The 19,621-nt window shown below is 36.8% G+C and overlaps 1 protein-coding gene across 2 annotated transcripts; it reads left to right on the top strand.

Moving 5' to 3' along the window:
• The first annotated feature begins 906 nt into the window (after positions 1–906).
• On the top strand, positions 907–18,002 carry LOC116512873 (complement factor I-like). 2 transcript variants are annotated; one of them, XM_032223543.1, is made up of 14 exons: positions 907–1,259; positions 1,419–1,674; positions 2,186–2,336; positions 3,915–4,084; positions 5,089–5,199; positions 5,317–5,421; positions 7,750–7,776; positions 8,756–8,785; positions 11,368–11,403; positions 11,750–11,853; positions 13,063–13,169; positions 14,888–15,165; positions 16,375–16,476; positions 17,186–18,002. In XM_032223543.1, exons 1-14 carry the CDS (start codon positions 1,197–1,199, stop codon positions 17,401–17,403), a joined length of 1,758 nt encoding a protein of 585 aa, XP_032079434.1. In that variant the 5' UTR covers positions 907–1,196; the 3' UTR covers positions 17,404–18,002. The 2 variants fall into 2 exon arrangements, with proteins under 2 accessions (XP_032079434.1, XP_032079435.1); XM_032223544.1 differs by lacking the exon at positions 8,756–8,785.
• Positions 18,003–19,621: the final 1,619 nt, after the last annotated feature.

Genomic DNA, 19,621 nt, shown 5'->3' with positions numbered 1-19,621 from the left:
TGTCTCTGTCTATGGAGTATTCCTATCTTGTAGGGGGTGGCACCCCCCCACCCCTTTGCCAAGTTGTTTTTAGGCAGAATGTTTTAAGCATTTATGAGCCAGGAAAACTCCCTAGTTTGGTTCCTTTGCCAATAACAGAGCTTAATTCTTAATAAATTATTTCTAGCAGTATATCATATCAGAAGGAAACAGCAAATATTGGTTTAATCAGTAACAATTATATAGTAACATAAGCATTTCATAATAAAAGCAAATAGCCACTATTGATTCATATTAATTCATATACTCCTTCAGTTAGATTATTTGTTTTAGATTTTGTAATAGGAGAAGGCAAGAAAAGCCAATTTTCCTTTCTCAGCTAGAGATAAGAGTAAACTAGAAGTCTGTGTAAAAAGACACACAACATTGTTTCTATTACTCTCCACTTCCTTTTCGCCTCTGCTTAAAAATCTAAATGTTATAAAATGTTTTCATTTTTCTCTAATAATTCCTTTTCACACTCTACCTAAAAATGAAATTAATCTTATAACACTGGTTTTAATAGGGTGATCATCAATCTTATTAATCTTATTTATGCTACACTAATTTGATTTTAAGGAAGAAATAATCTAACTGATGATCTAGCATACTGCTGCAATCTCTAATCAAATTGCTTGATATTCCATGGTTTCATAATTTGATTTGTATTTTAGTACAATTCTGCATTATTTCTTCATCTCCAAAATAAGGAAGCACTTGCATTTCTCTCCTTTCTAACACACCTTTCTATTCCAAGGATTTGAGCAACTGACCAAACATAACCCTGATATAAACTTACTGTTTATTATGCAAATAACAGCCAATCATGATTGATGTATTAGGACTGTTCTACAGAGGCACATAGAGGAAGTGCTCTGTGGAAAACTGAAAGTGTTGAGGCTGGATTTGAAGGATTAAGCACAAAATAGTACATTTGTACTAGGCATTTTCTTTATATTACTTTTTATAACAGCCTTTTCAAGGACTTAGGGTGAAACTGAGTAGAAGAACCTTTTCAAAAGAGTCGGGAATTCTAGAACTACCACGGTAGAGAGGGACTTGCAATGATTTCAGCATTATATTTTAAATATTTGTTTATAGTTAAAAATTAAACACAGGCAACTAAGAGAGGATTTGAGAGCAAGAATCTGTTCTGGGTGTGCAGATTTTTCTTCATCATGAAACAAGGACCAGTTCTTTTGTTTATACTATACCTGTCACATCATGCTTTTGCACAAGGGGTAAGCTTTTATTTTAATTAAATTGTGGTTGAGATACTTTCCTTCCTATATTTTAAGGAGTATTTTAAGCAGTTAATACACCTCCTATAAAGTATATATTTAAAAATCTTAAGGGAATGAGTTAATTTCATAATTTGTGTTTTCTGCTCTTTTTCCTAGCCAGAGAATTTCTTGATAGAGGAATGTGTGAAGAACAATTACACAGAGCGATCTTGTGAGAAAGTTTTTTGTGAGCCTTGGCAAACATGTATAGCAGGAACCTGCCAGTGTAAAATACCTTACCAGTGCCCCAAAAATGGCACTTCAGTTTGTTCCAATGTCAGAAGGAGCTTCCAAACTTACTGTCAACTAAAAAGTTACGAGTGTCGCCAAAAATTCACCAAATTTATGAACAGGGGCAGTTGTAACCGTGAAGGTAAAAAAAAGACTTCTTTTTTTTTTTTTTTTTTTTTTTTTTGTTTTTCAGCTATCATTAGTAGGAGGAGACAAACTTTAAGATTGAAATGCAATATATAAATATTTTGACAATGATAGGTACTTTGAGTAATTCTGGTTCACTTTGGGCCAAATTTTCGAGATTACTATGTATTTCCCTTTCCTATGTCTGGTTTTCTTTCATAAATGGCTCAAAGAAGAATAGGATTGTGAGAAGTGGGCTACTAAAATGAATTGGAGGGATGGGGACTGTCTACTCTTGACAATCAGAAGAAAGTTCTATTAAACTCATATTTGTTTTAAAAAAATATTCTAGTGGCATTATTTTTTGACAAATGTATATTTTTGTAGATATTTATATAACAAGTTCTTTTATTGAACCATTTGTGTTTTACTGCTGTAGATTAGCCAGTTTATAGTTATAAAATCGATCTCTGTCTTTTGTAAGGTTCAGAAACAGATTTATTAATAGATTTTGCTGTGTTTTCTAGATCGTTTTAATATCCTTTTCAGTCAAACAAATACAAGCTCAGAAGGAATTGTTCAGGTTGAACTGAGCAACTCAGAGACATCATACATATGTGGGAAAGGATTAACCATCAATGAAGCCAACGTGATCTGCAGACATCTTGGTTTTGCTAGGTAAGATTCTCTAATACAGGGGTGCCAAACTTGATTTCATTGAGGGCTGCATCAGGGTTGTTTTTGACCTGGGGGGGGCTGGGGAGGACGTGGCCAGCTCAGTGTCATTTATATTGGGGCGTTTGTAGTTGCTGAAGTGCTCTGCCAGCGAAAACGGGCTCCCAAGCTATGTTTTTGGCTGTGATGGCCTCCTGCAACTCTCTGCCAGTGAAAACAGAGTTGGGAGTGCCTCCCGCAGCCCTCATGAGCTCTGTTTTAGGCTGCAATGGCCTCCTGCAACCCTCTGGCAGCAAAAATGGACCTCAGGAGGGCCTCATGCAATCCTCCTGAGCTTTGGTTTCACTGGCAGAAACATCACAGACTGGTCCTTCACTGTTTTCAGGGCAGCCCTGTGGGCCAGATCTAAGCACCCCATGAGCCGGCTCCAGCTCCCGAGCCTTGAGTTTGACAATATCATCTATGTATAAAATTTCAGTCTCTTTAGTTCAAGTAGCATCGGCAAACTTTGTGGGGCCAAGACCCTCATTCAGTTTTGTGTGATGCAATGAGGCCAATATTCAAAAGTTGGAATGGTCAGGAAAAAAGGGATGAGACCAGAGCAAAAATGTGTAATTAAATTCATATGTAATCCACAACTTGAAAAAAAAAATTGTAGCAATCACATACCTGTTCCTTTACAGCTCAGAAGAGGACAGCACTTATTTTATTTCATTCAATAATTTTGCTTTCAAATAATTCATTGCAATGAAGATGAATGAGGAAGAAGTGATTCTTTATTCCTAATTTATGGAAGAAACTATTACTACAACCAAAAAATAAAATCCCAAAGAAGAGAATATCCATAGCTCACTACTGAATTTCAGAATGCTTGGTGCACTATGAACTTGATTATTTGTTGGCAAACATTCCATTACCTAGTTACTAACATCAGTGGCACTGATCATGTTACCTAGTTGGGTAATAAAATATCTGCCAGGAAACAACAAAACTCAGAGAATAACAAGGGCTCAACATAAAAAAAATTGTGCTGCATTTTTTTACTTGGAAGGTATCACATCTATCCCTGCTATTGCTGCTTTGTTGTTGTTAATGTCTAAACACATAATTCTTTCTTTCTTTCTTTCTTTCTTTCTTTCTTTCTTTCTTTCTTTTCACAGTTATCTTTTTGTGCACCAACTTTTTCTAGCTCTATTCTTCTCTTTCTCTGTTTTTCATTCCCCAGTGCACTATTTCTTCCTTTGAACTTCCTTCCTCATCTTCCTCCTGCTCTTTTTCCCTGAGCATATCATTTTTCTGTCTACCACTGGGGATAGGGTTTTATTTAAATTCATGGTATTTTTACTTTGGGGAAAACATTACTTTTGCTCCCAGTGTTCTTTTTCCCCACCCTGAAATATAAGATAATCTTAAATGATAAATGCCTTAAATCATAGATAATGATCAAAATAGATGTATTGTTTGTCAGGTGGAAAAGTAAAAGCTAATTAACTAAGTGATTCATCTAATTTCACAATGCTGAGAGATGAAAATTTCAATATGTTTGATTTGATTTGATTTATGTTTTGCTGAACTGTACAGAGGAGCTGATAAGAGAGAGGATATTGAGCCAGATGAAGACCAGAAGTCACTTGAATGCCTTAAAGCAACCTGCAGAGGGATAGAGACCAGACTGGCTGAATGTGGGTTAAGGAGAATGAGGTTGACAACTGGGAAGTTGGCTAAGGTGACATGCAGTACAAAACAAAGAGGTTGGTAAAATATATAGTATAAATAACTAGCAATTTCTGATATTATAAATAAAAGTTAGAGACAAAAATAGTCTGCAATAAACTATAATGCAAAATACTGATTTTCAGTGTTCTAGTGAGGCATATTCTCTTTAAATTCTCTCAGCATATTTGTAGCCATTGCAATGATCTGGCCTTAGTAGGGTTGTGACTGAATCCTAATGGATTCAATTAGAAGAGGGCATTATGGTCAGAGGTGGTATTCAGCTGGTTCAGACCACTTCGCCCAAACTGGTAGCAGCCCGCTGACCCGCCTATCTGTCCCAGTTCTATGCACGTTTTTGAAACCGGGCGCATGCACAGAAGATGCATGCATGACCAAAGTGTATGCACAGAAGGCCGGGTATATGCGTGGAAGGGACGTGTGCGTCTACGCAGTGAGTATGCATATGTGTGGCGAACTGGTGGAAACTGCTGATTATGGTCAATGAGTTCAATCTTCTTTTCTGTCCTAGAAGCCAAAGTGAAATATCCCTGAAAGACATCTCTCCAGCCTTCACATAAATTCATTCTAGGAAGAGGAGTTACTACTTTTCTCATTAGATGGTTCCATTGTCAAGCTGCTCTTGCTTTCAGAATGTTCTCCCCAAAAATTCAATTGATGCTTTCCAGAAATGTTAATACAGGTTGTTCTTGACCAAAATTGGCCCCCCAAATTTCTGTTGCTAAGTGAGACATTTGTTAAGTGAGTCAGTTGACAGGTGGCTGAAGTTTGATCACGTGACCATGGAGATGCTGCAATGGATTTGTGAAAAATGATCATGAGTCTTTTTCAGTGCCATTGTAACTTTCAACAGTCACTAAATGAACTGTTGTAAGTCAAGGACTACCTGTAACTGAAAATAGTGGGACCTATCTATATTCCAGAATATTTGAAAGGCAACATGTTGAGTAATCCGATTTAGCTATTTTTTTTTCCACACCATGATTAACAATTGGGTTTTTTTTTTTATTCAACTTGTCAGGCTGTAACGCCAGAGAATTCCGCTGTGTCAATGGAAAATGCATCAGTTTAACGAAAACATGTAATGGATTGAATGACTGTGGTGATTCAAGTGATGAATTATGTTGCAAAGGTATGTTCCTTTTCTACATGTATCTGTTCTATATAAACTTATATATTTATTGCTCAGTGCTTAGCATAACGTTTAACAAAACCTTTACTTATTATATAATTATTTCTTTTCCAATAGCCTGCAAAAAGAAAGCTTTCCATTGTAACTCAGATGTGTGTATTCCAAGCAGCTACGTGTGTAATAATGAACTGGATTGCCTAACAGGAGAAGACGAACACAATTGTAAGCATTGCTTTCCAAAATTATTTATGGCTAGGTTAAAACCGTCATTTCCCCCATGGATATAAGCACTTGAACAAGTTTCAGATATCAGGTCAGAATCCGCTATTATTGCTATTTAAAACTAGCATACAATAGAGCAGTGATGGCTAACCTTTTTGTTGTCACGTTCCAAAGCGCGTGCCATGGATGTGCGACCCCCCCCCATTTTGCACTCCATCCCCATGAATGCATACACGCCATCCCCATGCATGCGTGCATCAGTTGTGGGTTCCAGATCCCGTTCAAACTGGTATGGCTGGAATGGGTCCTGCAGCGTCCACATGGACGCGCATAGTGTGTGTGTGTGTCTTAGCATCTCCGCAACACTCTAGCTGCTCAATACGCGCTATGTGCATGCACAGTATGGGCAGTGTGTGGAAGCCTTAAAAGACCGGTAAGGAGCTCAGGCGGGCGGGCCCTCCTGAGCACCATACCGGAATGGTATCCGGTGTTCCGGGCAGGCTCCAGTATGCCTGTACTGGAGTGTACCGCCTGCAACCCACCATTGGTGTGCATGACCCGCTGCTCTTCCCTGCACATGCACCCGCATGTCCCCCCACATTTTTGGTTTCCAGGTTGGTGCAGGAGGCTTTCCAGGCCCAAAAGATGCACATGGGTACTACGCAAGGCCCCAAACTGCAATGCAAGCACCCCCGGTGCATGCACTCCGTCCCTGGGCATGCACACATGTGTCTCTCGCATATGCCACGCCCACTGGGGATGTGTGGCAGAGACTGCAGTACTGCATTCTATCCACTGGGCCACCACAGCTCAATAGCTGGATTCCAGTTGGGTGAATATGATAAGCATAAAATAACAAATGACAGTCTGGAAATGATCTGATTATCAATCTGATTTACAACAGGGATGTCAAACAAGATTGGTTGAAGAGTTGAATGAGATCAAAGGGCAAGGCTTTCGCTTTGAAGCCTTCCTTCTTGGTTTTATGCATTTCCTTAGAAGAAGGGCAAGGGGAACACCTGCTTTGTAACATGTTTCATCTAATCCCCATTTCCCTCACTGGAAAAAGAGTGAATCAGATGAAATGGCTGGATGGAGTTAGTTGATTTCAAAACTTTGTATGATCTGGAATGTGAGAACGGCTGAACTGATTTCAAAGAACTCCTTTCCACAATGGGAAAAGCTTATGCCACAAACTGGCAGGAACCACCTTACATTTTCCCAGCTGACAAGGCTAAAGTACATTTTGTCATTGGTAAGGCAGGGTTACGGTTGGGTTCTTGGTATTCACTGAGCTTGGTTGTTTTTCATTATCTGTTCTGCAAATGTCAACAGGAAAAAAACAAGCTCAGAAAAACATTCCGTCCTAAGCAACGTATGTATATTCTCTACTAGGCAATGTAGGATGTACAGGTACACCTCCACTTACAACAGTTCATTTAGTGACCATTCAAAGTTACACCAGCACTGAAAAAAGTGACATCACCATTTTTCACTCTTACGACCACTGGATCATCTCTACGGTGACGTGATCAAAATTCAGATGCTTAGCAACTGACTCATACTTATGACAGCTGAAATGTCCCAGGGTCACGTGAATACATTCTGACAAGGAAAGTCAATGGGGGAGCCAGATTCACTTAACAACTGAGTTACTAACTGAACAACTGCAATGATCCACTTAAGAGCTGTGGCAAGAAAAGTTGTAAAATGGGGCAGAACCCACTTAACAAATGTCTCACTTAGCTAGAGAATTTTTGAGCTCAATTGTGGTCGTAAGTCAAAGACTAACTGTGTATTGTCAGTCTTTCTGGAAGAATGATATCCCAATGGGCATCCATCAGGTTTCTCCTTGTCCTCCAAATAGCTCCCAAGGGAAGGACATGGCACAGGTGAAAGTCAGTGGAGTCACCAGTAATGAAGCAAGTGGGCCAGAGAAATCTCATAGTTTAGCAATTCCAAATCTCTGGTTTATACAAGCGGGTTTTTTTCTCTCTCTCTCTCTGTCCAAATTGCTTAACTTCTCAAGGGCAATGGTGGCTGAAAGTATGCAGAACTGATCAAGAAAACCCGACAAAGATTTCTTTGTTTGAGGAAAACCTGATCACTGGTATATTATTCATTTTAATATGACTCACACATGATTTTACTTGGAATGAATACAATAACTTTTTTTTTAAAAAAAAGATTTTTGTGAGTCTAATTTTATCAAGTTGGTTGAAACAAGCTGCTTCACAGCTTGTCATAGTATGAATATGTAATTTTGTATAAAATGGCACTTTTTAACATTTTAAATCATTTATTTGTATTCGTATTTATTTTCATTAGGTAATAAAACTCAAAGAACTGAACAAGGTAAACTTCTTTGTATGTTTTTATTCCTCTATTTATTGTTCTAGTCTTAAATGGGATTGTCTCTTTATCATCTCAGCTCTTTGCTGGAAACCACTTAGTAGGGGTGGAAACAAAGTGATTGTTGTCTGGCTTTTTGTCTGGGGGAATAATTACTCTGAATAATTTTAATACGTTCTATCTGTGCCCTTGGAAATCTTGATTTGAAAGGGAGCTATGGATATGTTTAAAAAGACATGTAAAATAAATTTCATATGCATTAATTATAAAAAATAAAATGTTAAACAAGGACTGCAAAAATTTGGATGGCAAATAATAGCAGTAATGATTTATTATTATTTTAGCATCTATGAATAATACCCCTGTGGAGATTTTGGCTTTCAGTACCAAGGTTTATATTCTTTTTATACCATAAAAATAACTCCATGAATTTTGTTGTATACAGTTCATTTTTGATTAGTGTCATAGGTAAAGGTAAAGGTTTCCCTTGCACATATGTTCTAGTCATTCCAAACTCTAGGGGACAGTGCTCATTTCCCTTTCAAAGCCAAAGAGCCAGCATTATCCAAAGACGTCTCCGTGATCATGTGGCCGGCATGACTAAATGCCAAAGGCGCACGGAATGCCATTACATTACCTTCCCACCAAATGTGGTTCCTATTTTTCTACTTGCATTTTTTATGTGCTTTAAAACTGCTTAGGTTGGCAGAAGCTGGGTCAAGTATTGGGAGCTCATTCCATTACTCGGCGCTAGGGATTTGAACCGCCAAACTGCCGGCCTTTCTGATCGACAAGCTCAGTGTCTTTGCCACTGAGCCACCACCTCCCTCTATTAGTGTCATACTGAATATTAATTGTACAATAACTTTCTTTCTACCTTTCAAGGTGATATTTTTGACACTATACTTTGGTGTTAAATAAGATTTAAAAGACAAATAATAAGAATTTCACCTAAATGTTAACCATTATTCTACTTCAATAGAAACAGAAGGAAGAAAAGGAAACAACAAAGGTAAATTTGGCACAGAAAAAAGTAAACATAGACTGTTGTGAAATTTTGTGTGTTTTCGTAATTCAAAAGTTTTATTTCTTTTAAAACACAAATATTTCATCATTCCTCAATCAGTAAAACATTGAAGTACAATTTTTTATATGCCCCTCCCTCCCTCTACCCCCCCAACCCCCCTCCTCCTCCCCCCCCCCCCGACTTCCCAGAACCCGTACACGGTATAGATTTTAACAAACACAGTCTAAAATCTATTGAGAAAAAAGAAACAAAGAAATTAATGACATTCTGCATTGACCTTAGCTTCTTCTTGCTGAGTTAACTTTAAACAATTTAAATCATTTCTGATCTTAAGCATAGGCTAACTGGAATTTCTTGGTCCCGTATTTATTTTGTATATAGTCAATCCATTTTTTCCAGTCTCGTTTATATCTCTCATTTGAATGATCTTTAAGATATGCCGATATTTTAGCCATCTCGGCTAAATTTGTGACTTTCAATGTCCATTCTTGAGTTGTAGGCAAGTCTTCCTTCTTCCAGTATTGCGCCACCAACAGTCTTGCTGCCGTTATTAGGTGCAGAATCAAGTTAGTCTCTACCACTGTAAAGTCAGTACATATACCTAGTAAAAATAACTGAGGAGTAAACTTTATCCTTCTTTTAAAGATATTTTGCATAATCCACCATATTTTTATCCAAAATGCCTTAACCTTTTGGCAGGTCCACCATATATGATAATATGTAGCATCGAGAGAACCACACCTCCAACATTTAGGCTGTACATTCGGATACATAGAAGGCAGCTTTTTAGGATCTAAATGCCATCTATAGAACATCTTATAAAAGTTTTCTCTCAGATTTTGAGCTTGTGTGAATTTCACATTTGTTACCCATATTCTTTCCCATGTAGCCAACATTATTGGTTCTTCAATATTTTGAGCCCACTTTATCATACAATCTTTAAGTAATTCTGTTTCCGAATCCATCTGTATTAGTACATTGTATATCCTCTTTATATGCATTAAGCCTTGATAAGCTATTTGTTTAAACAAATTATCTTCAGCTTGAATAAAACCAATTTTTTAATCTATTTTCCACCTGGCCTGTAATTGCCCATACTGGAACCATGTTTGAACTACCTTCTCCTCTTTTAATACCTCCAAAGATTTTAGTTGTAGTACCCCCCTTTCCAAAATGAGAAGCTGTCTATAGGTAGTTCTATCCTGTTTTTGTGCTATGTTCATATTTTCAATTGTATGTCTAGGAATTGCCCACATGGGTATTTTGTCATTTAATTTATTGGTATTTCTTCCAAACCCGCAATAAAGCATTTCTTAAAATATGACTTTGAAACTTCCTATCCAATTTTTTGTTGAACAACAAGTAAGCATGCCAACCATATACCAGATAGTATCCCTCGATATTCAATATTCTATCATTAGTTAAATGAGTCCAATCACTAATTACAGATAGCGCCACTGCATCATAATATAATTTTAGGTTAGGTAATTTCAAGCCTCCTCTCTCCCGTGCATCTTGCATTATTTTCATCTTTACCCTCAGCTTCTTTCCTGCCCATACAAATTTGTTGATACCTTTCTGCCATTCTAAAAGATTCGCATCTTTTTTAAGTATAGGTAACATTTGAAAGAGAAATAAAAATTTTGGTAAGATGTTCATTTTCACTGCTGCTATCCTGCCCAACAAAGATAAGTGCAATTTCTCCCATTTTTTCATCTCTATCTGTATACTATGCCAAAGTGGTTCATAATTATGCTTATATAATTTCCCTTTTGAGGTTAAAATATTGACTCCAAGATATTTAACTTTTTTGACCAATTTTGTGTGTTTTCATTGTCTGCTTTGTAAAGTAAATTGGGAGGTTTTATTTATGATTCTTGTGTTTTAAAGGCGAACACATCGATAGTTAGGCAAAATAGGTCTGCATTAACTCCATATGCTCTACTCTTCACCTTAGACCAGTAGTTCTCAGCCTGTGGGTCGGGACCCCTTTGGGGGTCGAACGACCCTTTCACAGGGGTTGCCTAAGACCATCGGAAAACACATATTTTTGAAAAAATACGGAAAACATAAAATAATTTTATGGTTGGGGGTCACCACAACATGAGGAACTGTATCAAAGGGTCACAGCATTAGGAAGGTTGAAACCCACTGCCTTAGAATCTTAGGCGGTTTAGCTGGATGTGATAAAACTATTTTAGACTCAAAGCACTTGAAAAGCTGAAAAACCAATGGGGGCCCAAAGGAGGTATTGATATTCTACACAAAGATGTATTTAATTATGTGAACCTCTAGTCTATTGGAATCCTAGTAACAATCTGCAGCAAATGACACTGCAGTTTTAATCCACTACTTTACTTTTAGGTTTTTTTTAAAACAGATTTTATGTTCATGTGGAGACGAACTCTAATTATTAAACATCAAAAAGCCCTTGAAAGCCACATAAATGAGACAGTTTAATGTTAACAAGTAATTCTTCAATTAAAACAATTTATGTATATACTCTACTAGGGAAGTTTCTTTTACAGTACTTTCGAATTAATTGTAATGTTTTTATTTTCTTGCAGAAGAATCAAATCAAGTTAGAGAGTCCATGGATGAAGGTAAATGTGTAGATAAATTACTATAAAACCTCATTTTTAAAAACAATATTCTCTTTTTTCACATTTGGGATATGACAATGTTCAAGTAGGATTATATACATCAATTGAATGTAAAGCAATTTGCTAAACTAAAATATCATCCATTTTTAAAGTGGCTCTGAACGTAACTCAAATTTTACACGTCATTAGAATCTTACTATATTGATTTTCAGTGGACATCTGGGATAATAACTCTGAAATGTAAAAAAAAATTACAGAAATTAGCTAATATTAAATCTTTAATAATAAAGTATTAAAAAACCTTAGCGTGTGAGTATTATGACACTGCTTATTTGTTTTGTTAAAGAAAGAAAAAGGATAAAGACTTTGCTTCCAGTAATATCCTGTGGCATTAGAAATCACACAGTTACTCGTCGGAAGAGAATCATTGGTGGATTTACTGCACAACCGGTAAATGCAAAAGGTGGCATTTGGTTAAGCAATAACATTGATAAAAATGCATAAATAGTGTATTAATTGGGTGCAATAAGCAAAGGTGGGATTCAAATTTTTTTACTACCAGTTCTCTGGCGTGGCTTGGTAGGCATGGTGTGGCTTGGGCATGACAGGTTACTGCAAAATCCCCATTCCCTCCCAATCAGCTGGGACTTGGGAGGCAGAGAATAGATGGGGGTGAGACCAGTCAGAGGTGGTATTTATCGGTTCTCCGAACTACTCAAAATGTCCACTTCTGGTTCTCCAGAACTGATCAGAACCTGCTGAATACCACCTCCGCAATACAGGTAGTCCTCATTACAACTATTCATTTAGTGACCAGTCAAAATTAGAATGGCAATGAAAAAAGTGATTTCTGACTCTTTTTCACATTTACAACTATTGCAGCAACCCCATGGTTATGTGATCAAATTTTGGATGGTTGGCAACTGGTATGTTTTATGAAGCCACATTCACTTAACAACCATTGAACTAACTTAACAACTGCCGCAAGAAAAGTTGTAAAATGAGGCAAAACTCCCTCACTGTCTCTCTTAGCAAGGGAAATTTTAGGCTCAGTTGTGTTCATAAATTGAGGAGTACCTATAATCTAATAATCATTCAAAATGAGAAAATCTGGAGACTATAATGAGGAATTAATGTTCATGTTATAAAAGTTTTTAGAGATTCTCAATCATCCAGGTCATGGTTGTCCCAAAGGGGCTTTTTCAGGAGACAACTGGTAATTTGCATCCTTTTAGAGAGTTGTTATAAATTGTCTGCAAGGAATAAAAATCCTTCCATCCCCCACTATTCTGTCAGAGCTGAAGAAGCTTCTTAGATAAGAAGTAAAATGTTTTCAAAAGAAAAAAAAACCAAAGTCAAGTTGCTGTTATACTTTCAATCCTGCTTTTTTATTTCTCCCTTCTCTCTTTCTCTAAAATAGAGAGCTAGAATGGACATCACAAGTAAATTAATGTTCTGTAAAATTTGGAGAATTGCTATTTATTCTACACATTTTGCTGTCTCTGTAGATTAAATAATTCCACTGATGGTAAAACAGCAAGAGCTTGCTGGGTATATACGTAATTTTTTTCAAAAACTGTTCTGGTTTTTAAAAATGTATCCATAATAATTCAGATAGCTACATTGATTTTCTTTGGTCTCTTTCTCCCTTTTTAATAGCTTGAATTTCCCTGGCAAGTGGCCATTAGAGGCGAAGGGCAAACAGTGAACTGTGGTGGGACGTACATTGGGGGCTGTTGGGTTTTGACAGCTGCACACTGTGTTCGGTAGGAGACCTTTTGCATTGTTATAACTCCTTAAAGTTTTACATTAAGCTCATTGGGACATTCTTGTAGCGACAATTAAACGAAAACAGGAACTTCAGATAGAATCTTATATTGAAACCATAAGAGCCCAAATATTGTTAGTTTTAAAAGTATTCTTACGAAATCTATTCAAAGTTACTTATGTGGTTCTGGAAATATAATAATAGGGTATCAAATTCTGCTTGTAACATATGTTTGGGAGGAAGGAAGTATGCCTGTTGGTATTTGGTTTTACCTTGTGGACCTACTTCCAAGGTCCTTTGGATTATGTACAGTTGTGCTTGAATGTGGGATAGAGGTAGGAAAGCCATCTCAAAGTTCAGTATATGTTGAGATGTTGAGACTCTAGAAAGTGCAGAGAAGAGCAGCAAAGATGATTAGAAGACTGGAGGCTATATGAAGACTGGTTGCAGGAACTGGGTATGTCTAGTTTAATGAAAAGAAGGACTAGGGAGACATGATAGCAGTGTTCTGATATCTCAGGGGTTGCCACAAAGAAGAGGAAGTCAAACTATTCTCCAAAGGATTTGAGGGTAAAACAAGAAGCAATGGGTGGAAACTAATCAAGGATAGAAGCAACTTAGAACTAAGGAGAAATTTCCTGACAGTTAGAACAATTAATTAGTGGAACAACTTGCCTCCAGAAGTTATGAATGCCCCAACAGTGGAAGTTTTTAAGAAGATGTTGGATAACTTTGTCTGAAGTGATGTAGAGTTTCCTGCCTAAGCATCGAGTGCTCTGGTAATGCCTCAGAAGTTACTAAATACAAACTCTCTAATGAATGTTAGAAATATCTATTAAAAATACCTATAACATCCTAGATTCATGAAGTTGAAAAGGGTAGAGTATTCACACCATTCACTTCTCTGCTTAGTTCAGGAATCCAAATTAATTACTCCTAATAGAATGCCATGTAGCCTCCGCTTGAATACATTCAGCAAAGGCAGCTCACCACAACTTTGGCTAATTGAATCTATCATCAAAGTATTTCCTTTTTTCATGTTTTATTTATTTTATTTATATTACTTTACATTTTCACTGAACAGTTTGATATCTGGGTTTAAATCAATCAATATCCAAATATTTGTTTTAATATTCATAAAAATACTATTAATAATATACCTATCAATACAATTATAATAGTACATAACATCTTCATCATGAAATTCTCTCCAAATTAACATTTCCTCTTTTTTTTATATATATTCTCCTTTCTAACTTCTGTTTCTATTGTCTCATTATTGGTAAAATACATCCCACATCAAGAAATATTCAGTTTCTTCTTATCCTTAATAATGAGTGATAATCTGTCCATTTCTGCGCATTCTAATATTTTCTTAATATTAGCACTCTCATCTGATGGTATTTCATTATTTTTCCATTGTTGCACAAATACAATTCCAGCTGCAGTTAATATGCAGTATGTAAAACCAGTTTTATATATGGTTTTACTTATATCATCGAAGTAGTACTATTGTGGGGGTTTTTCCCTAATGTTTGTTAAGAATCTGCCTTCCTAGCAATTGGGTAAAGTATGTCTCTAAAAGTGGGAAATAATATAAAACATTTTGCTTCTTAATCAACTCAAAATCTAATTGGAGCCAAATTTACTTTCTTATCAAGTTATAGCTTAAACAATATTTCTCTTCCCCTCTCCTCCCCCCTTTTTTTTTGCCAGGAGGAGCCGTCTTCATATTTATAAGATTTGGACTGGGATGTTAGACTCAATAAAGTACAACACCAGGATAGAAACATATTCTTTAAAGAACATGATCATACATGAGAACTATAACTCCAAAACGTATGAAAATGATATTGCTTTGCTGGAGATGAAAACGAAAAATGAAGGGACTCCATGTTCTCCACCTGACACTGTGCCAGTATGCATTCCCTGGTCACAATATATGTTCAGAGGCGGTCAACAGTGTAAAGTATCTGGCTGGGGATTTGATGAAAGTAATTAATACTTTATTATTTGGTGACATTATAAAACTCTTTCCCTTGGAATGAATATGTTCACAGTCTATCTAAACCTCAGTGGCTGTGTAGGTTCCATTTGATGACATAAAGCTACGGAGGGCCCTTATATTGAAAATGTTATAATTGTTGATTGGTAATCGTCCAGAGTTTGATATAAAACGGGTGGTTAGATAAATGTTTTAAATAAATAAAATTTGCTAGGTATAACGAAGTCTTCACTTAACATCTGGCCACTGTTTGAAGTTATGACAGACACACACAAACACCGCCCAAAAAGCTACTTATGATCATATTTTGAAGTTATGGCTGCTATAGTGTCTCATGGTCATTTGCTCTTACAACCTTCACCACCGATGTTGTAAGGGTTCCCCTGCCTCTCTACCCCATCTGACCTTTGGGCCTGCCCATCCCCCATTTACTTTCTGAAGATATTTGGACTTCATGTTGGGAAAAGTGGCCAGACCACTTATTCCTGGGATGTTTGGCTGCCTCCCAGAAGAGAGCATTCCCGAAATTCTTTACAGGCATGTCAAAATGGCATCTGTTTCCCAGAGGCTGCCACATGGCCCAGGGACATAGCATACTATACTGCATTCCTAATGCGGTCTGAACAGAGTTGTGTAAATTGCCAGAGCTCTGGAGATCTTCTAATTATAAGTGTGCAATGGATGACAGGGAAGAGGCCAAGGGAAGCAACCTGGTGAAAAGCGGGAATGTCTGCAGGGATCTGGTGGGGGGGGGGGGAAGCAGGTCCAAGGGCTGTGGTCACCCCAAGGGGGACAAGTGGAAAAAGGGGTAATAAGGGATGGGGTAGGCCTTGGCCCACCTCTGAAGCACCCCATGCTCCATTTAACGGCCTCCATGGTCATTTAATGACTGCATCAGGGAGAAGAGGGGTCACTGAGACTATCTTGCTTAAACTTCAACACTGCAAGGAAAAAAATGGTTAAAAATGCAATATTCTTAAATAGGATGAAAAAAATGCCCTACATTGTATAAATTTTGAAAAAAAGACATACATGGGGTTTTTTTTAAATGTAATTAATTATTTGTCACAAAAATAATTGGATTAATTAAGTCAATTTTAATTTTAAAACTGTAGAAAGATTTGACAACCTACTGGAAACTTTTTTGTCATTAATCTTTGGTATTCATTTATCTGTCTCTTTCCCATTTCTTGTTTAGAATCTACAAGGCAATATATTCTTAAGTGGGGTTATATTAATCTAATGGATAACTGTTCAGAAATCTACAAGAATCGATTTTTCAAAGGAATGGAATGTGCCGGTGAGCATGAAATGAATCATTCTTACCTCTATTCTGAAACCATTACCTGAGCTGGTAGATAGAATGGGCCATCAAATGTTGGTCTTTGATAAAAAAATTCAATATTAAATATATCATCCAATCTAGAATGCATTTCTTTCCAACCATCACAAACCAATTATGGATAGGTAATTTAAACCTTGTTTGAGAAAGAATTTCATTGGCCGCATCCACAAGTTTTTATGCACTTTGGGTTTTCTTCCAGATTGACATTGTTTTAATTCAGTATTAAAAGCCAGTAAAGAATAAAGGTTCACATATCGAACTAGGGATTTGAAATGTGAATTCAGGTTTACCTCAGCCATAGAAGCTTAATGCTGACATTGAATTAATTTCTATTAATTCAATCATAATCTCTCAATACCTCACAAGATGGTTGGTTGTGGTAAAAACAGGGAGACGGAATCTTGTGTGTATACCTTCAACTCCTGGAGAAAAGACAAGATGTAAATCTGAAAAAATACTAAAATAAAGTAAAATAAAATAATAAACTGAGGGATAATCGTTTAAGTATTACAAATACTTTAGATTTAAAATCATAGCATACAAGTAATATACTACATGTATAGTAGTATGTTTTCAGTGAATGACCAAAAATATGTGAAATTCTGCTTAAAAATATAAAATAAAGAATTTTCATAGGGAACTGTTTTTGTTTTTCTTATTTCAGGTACAGATGATGGTTCTGTAGATGCCTGTAAGGGCGATTCAGGAGGACCTTTGGTTTGCTTTGACCCTAACAATGTGGGATATCTTTGGGGTATTGTGAGCTGGGGTGAAAACTGTGGTGAAAGGGGACATCCTGGTGTTTATACAAAAGTGGCACACTATTTTGATTGGATTGCTCGACATACTGGAATAAATCTCATTTCCAAATATAATTTGTGATTGTTAGAATGCAAATATTCTCCCCTTTTACCTGCATTAATGAAACACAGATCAACTAGAAAACTGGTAGCTCAGTTCAACAAATATTAAGTACTTGAAGTTTAACTGATTTAACTATACAACAACAGTTCCTATACAATTTGAAATTTTGCTATGTTGTTTGTGCCTTTGAGTTGGCCTTGACTCTTGGCAGCTGCCTGGTCCCTGCAATTTCAGTAAGATTTCAGAATGGTTTACCATTCCCTCTTCATAGGGGCTGAAGCAGAGTTGACTGGTTCGAGGTTGGCCAGGTAGCTTTGCACCTAAGGATTCTAGCCTGATGATTTAAACATTATAATAAATTGGAAATGGTAGAATTAATTGAAACATCTTCCTAAGTAGATATATTACTATATATAAAAGTAGAGTTTAAGCCTGTTAAAATCTCTAGTACTTAAAAGCGTATTTCAATATCGATTATGCCCCAGACGAACTCTAGTGACTTATAAAATTGTACATTTATGGCTTTAAAACCTTGCTGACTTTTTAGAAAAATCTGCTCTATTTTTTATGTATTCTCTTTGTATATTCAAATAAAAAATGATGTATGCAACAAGCAATAAGTTTCTCATTAGTTTTGTTTTGTATTAAGATCCACTAACTATGCATGTCAGTGATATAACAATATTACAAATATAAATAAAGATATACCTTGATGGCGAACTTATGGCATGTGTGCCACAGGTGACACCGAGCCCTCTTTCCCCCTGGAAATACCAGTTCCCATTATCTGTTTGACGGTCCAGTTCTCAGGGATAAGCAAAAGGACCCTAAGCAAGAAGCTCCATTACAACCATTTACTGGTATGTTCCTGGCAGGAATTTTGCAAGCCTGGACTAATGAAAAGAATCTCTGAGCCCATGTCTTTTTCCATGAACATAGGGGTGTGTGTAGGAGAAAATGGAGTTCTCTTCTTATGTGGGAAAAATGCGTATTTATGCTTACCTAGCAATTGGACTGGAACATGCACCCTGGGGACTGGAGAAAGTGCCTTCAGAGAGGAAGATCTGAGAATCATTCTATATGTATCACTTGTCTTTTTTCTTCTCACTGCTATGTATCATTATTCTAAACTGATTGTATTAGATGTTTGCATTGCTAATACGTACTCCTGAGATATTAACCTTGCCATATGCAATGCTAAATGTCATATTAAGATACAATAAGACGCAAGACTCAATTGTAGCTAAAAATAGAGTCTTGAAGGGGGGAACTAAGGCAGGACATAAAGCGAGATTTTGACATAACATGAAACGGGGTCAGACTATAAGATCTCCTGGGAGGCCCCGTCTATCCCTTCTATCTTGTTATACATTTACTGAGTCTTGAAGTAAAACCGGAAACTTGAACTCAGGAAACTTGAATGTCAAGCCACAAAAAATAACCTCTGCTGTTGTAGGCCAAGTCAGTTGGAGGTCTCGCTTGCAAGTCAGGCATAGGGCTTAACCACAAAAGCCAGTATGTAACTAATGCTTCCTGCATGCCAACTGCAGCCTAGACATGAAAGGGCAGCACAATATAATCTGATTAGCCAATAGAAATGTTTTAAGATATTTCCGTGTTAGCTGTTTTGAGGAAGTTATAAGAACACACATCTCCCTAAGAACCTCGCTCAGACATCAAATGTGGGTTTACACTGTCTGAGCCATTTGGCCAAATAAAGCTTGTCTTGATCTCGCAGTCCTAGTCTCCTGATATTCTGCAACAATGTAGCCAAAATAAAATTATTTTCTAGAATCCAAGGTCATCTTTGTCTCTACACCTGACCGGAACTGGATGGGTGGAACTACCCGCATGGCAGTGGAAGTTTGGACCATGTGATGGACATGAGGGTGCTGGGCAAGATCTTGAATGTTCAACTGGGTGGGGAAAACCAGGAAGCTTTCAGATTCGGGTTTTCCCAAATGTGCCAACATGGCTCTTTTAATAAATTGAGCAATACTTTGCCTTGGACTCTGATTTAATTTTGGATGCTATTTGGAACCTTGAGATTCTAATCAAATTGCTTAATATTCCATGGTTTCATAACTTGATTTGTATTTTGTACTATTCTGCATTATTTCTTCATCTCCAACATAAGGAAGAACTTACTTGCATTTCTCTCCTTTCTATCACACCTTTCTATTCCAAGAATTTGAGCAACTGACCAACATAATCCTGATGTAAATTTACTGTTTAT

The sequence above is a fragment of the Thamnophis elegans genome, chromosome 9 (genome assembly GCF_009769535.1).
Source record: "Thamnophis elegans isolate rThaEle1 chromosome 9, rThaEle1.pri, whole genome shotgun sequence".
NCBI lineage: Eukaryota > Metazoa > Chordata > Lepidosauria > Squamata > Colubridae > Thamnophis > Thamnophis elegans.
This window is presented reverse-complemented; position numbering and strand designations above follow the sequence as displayed.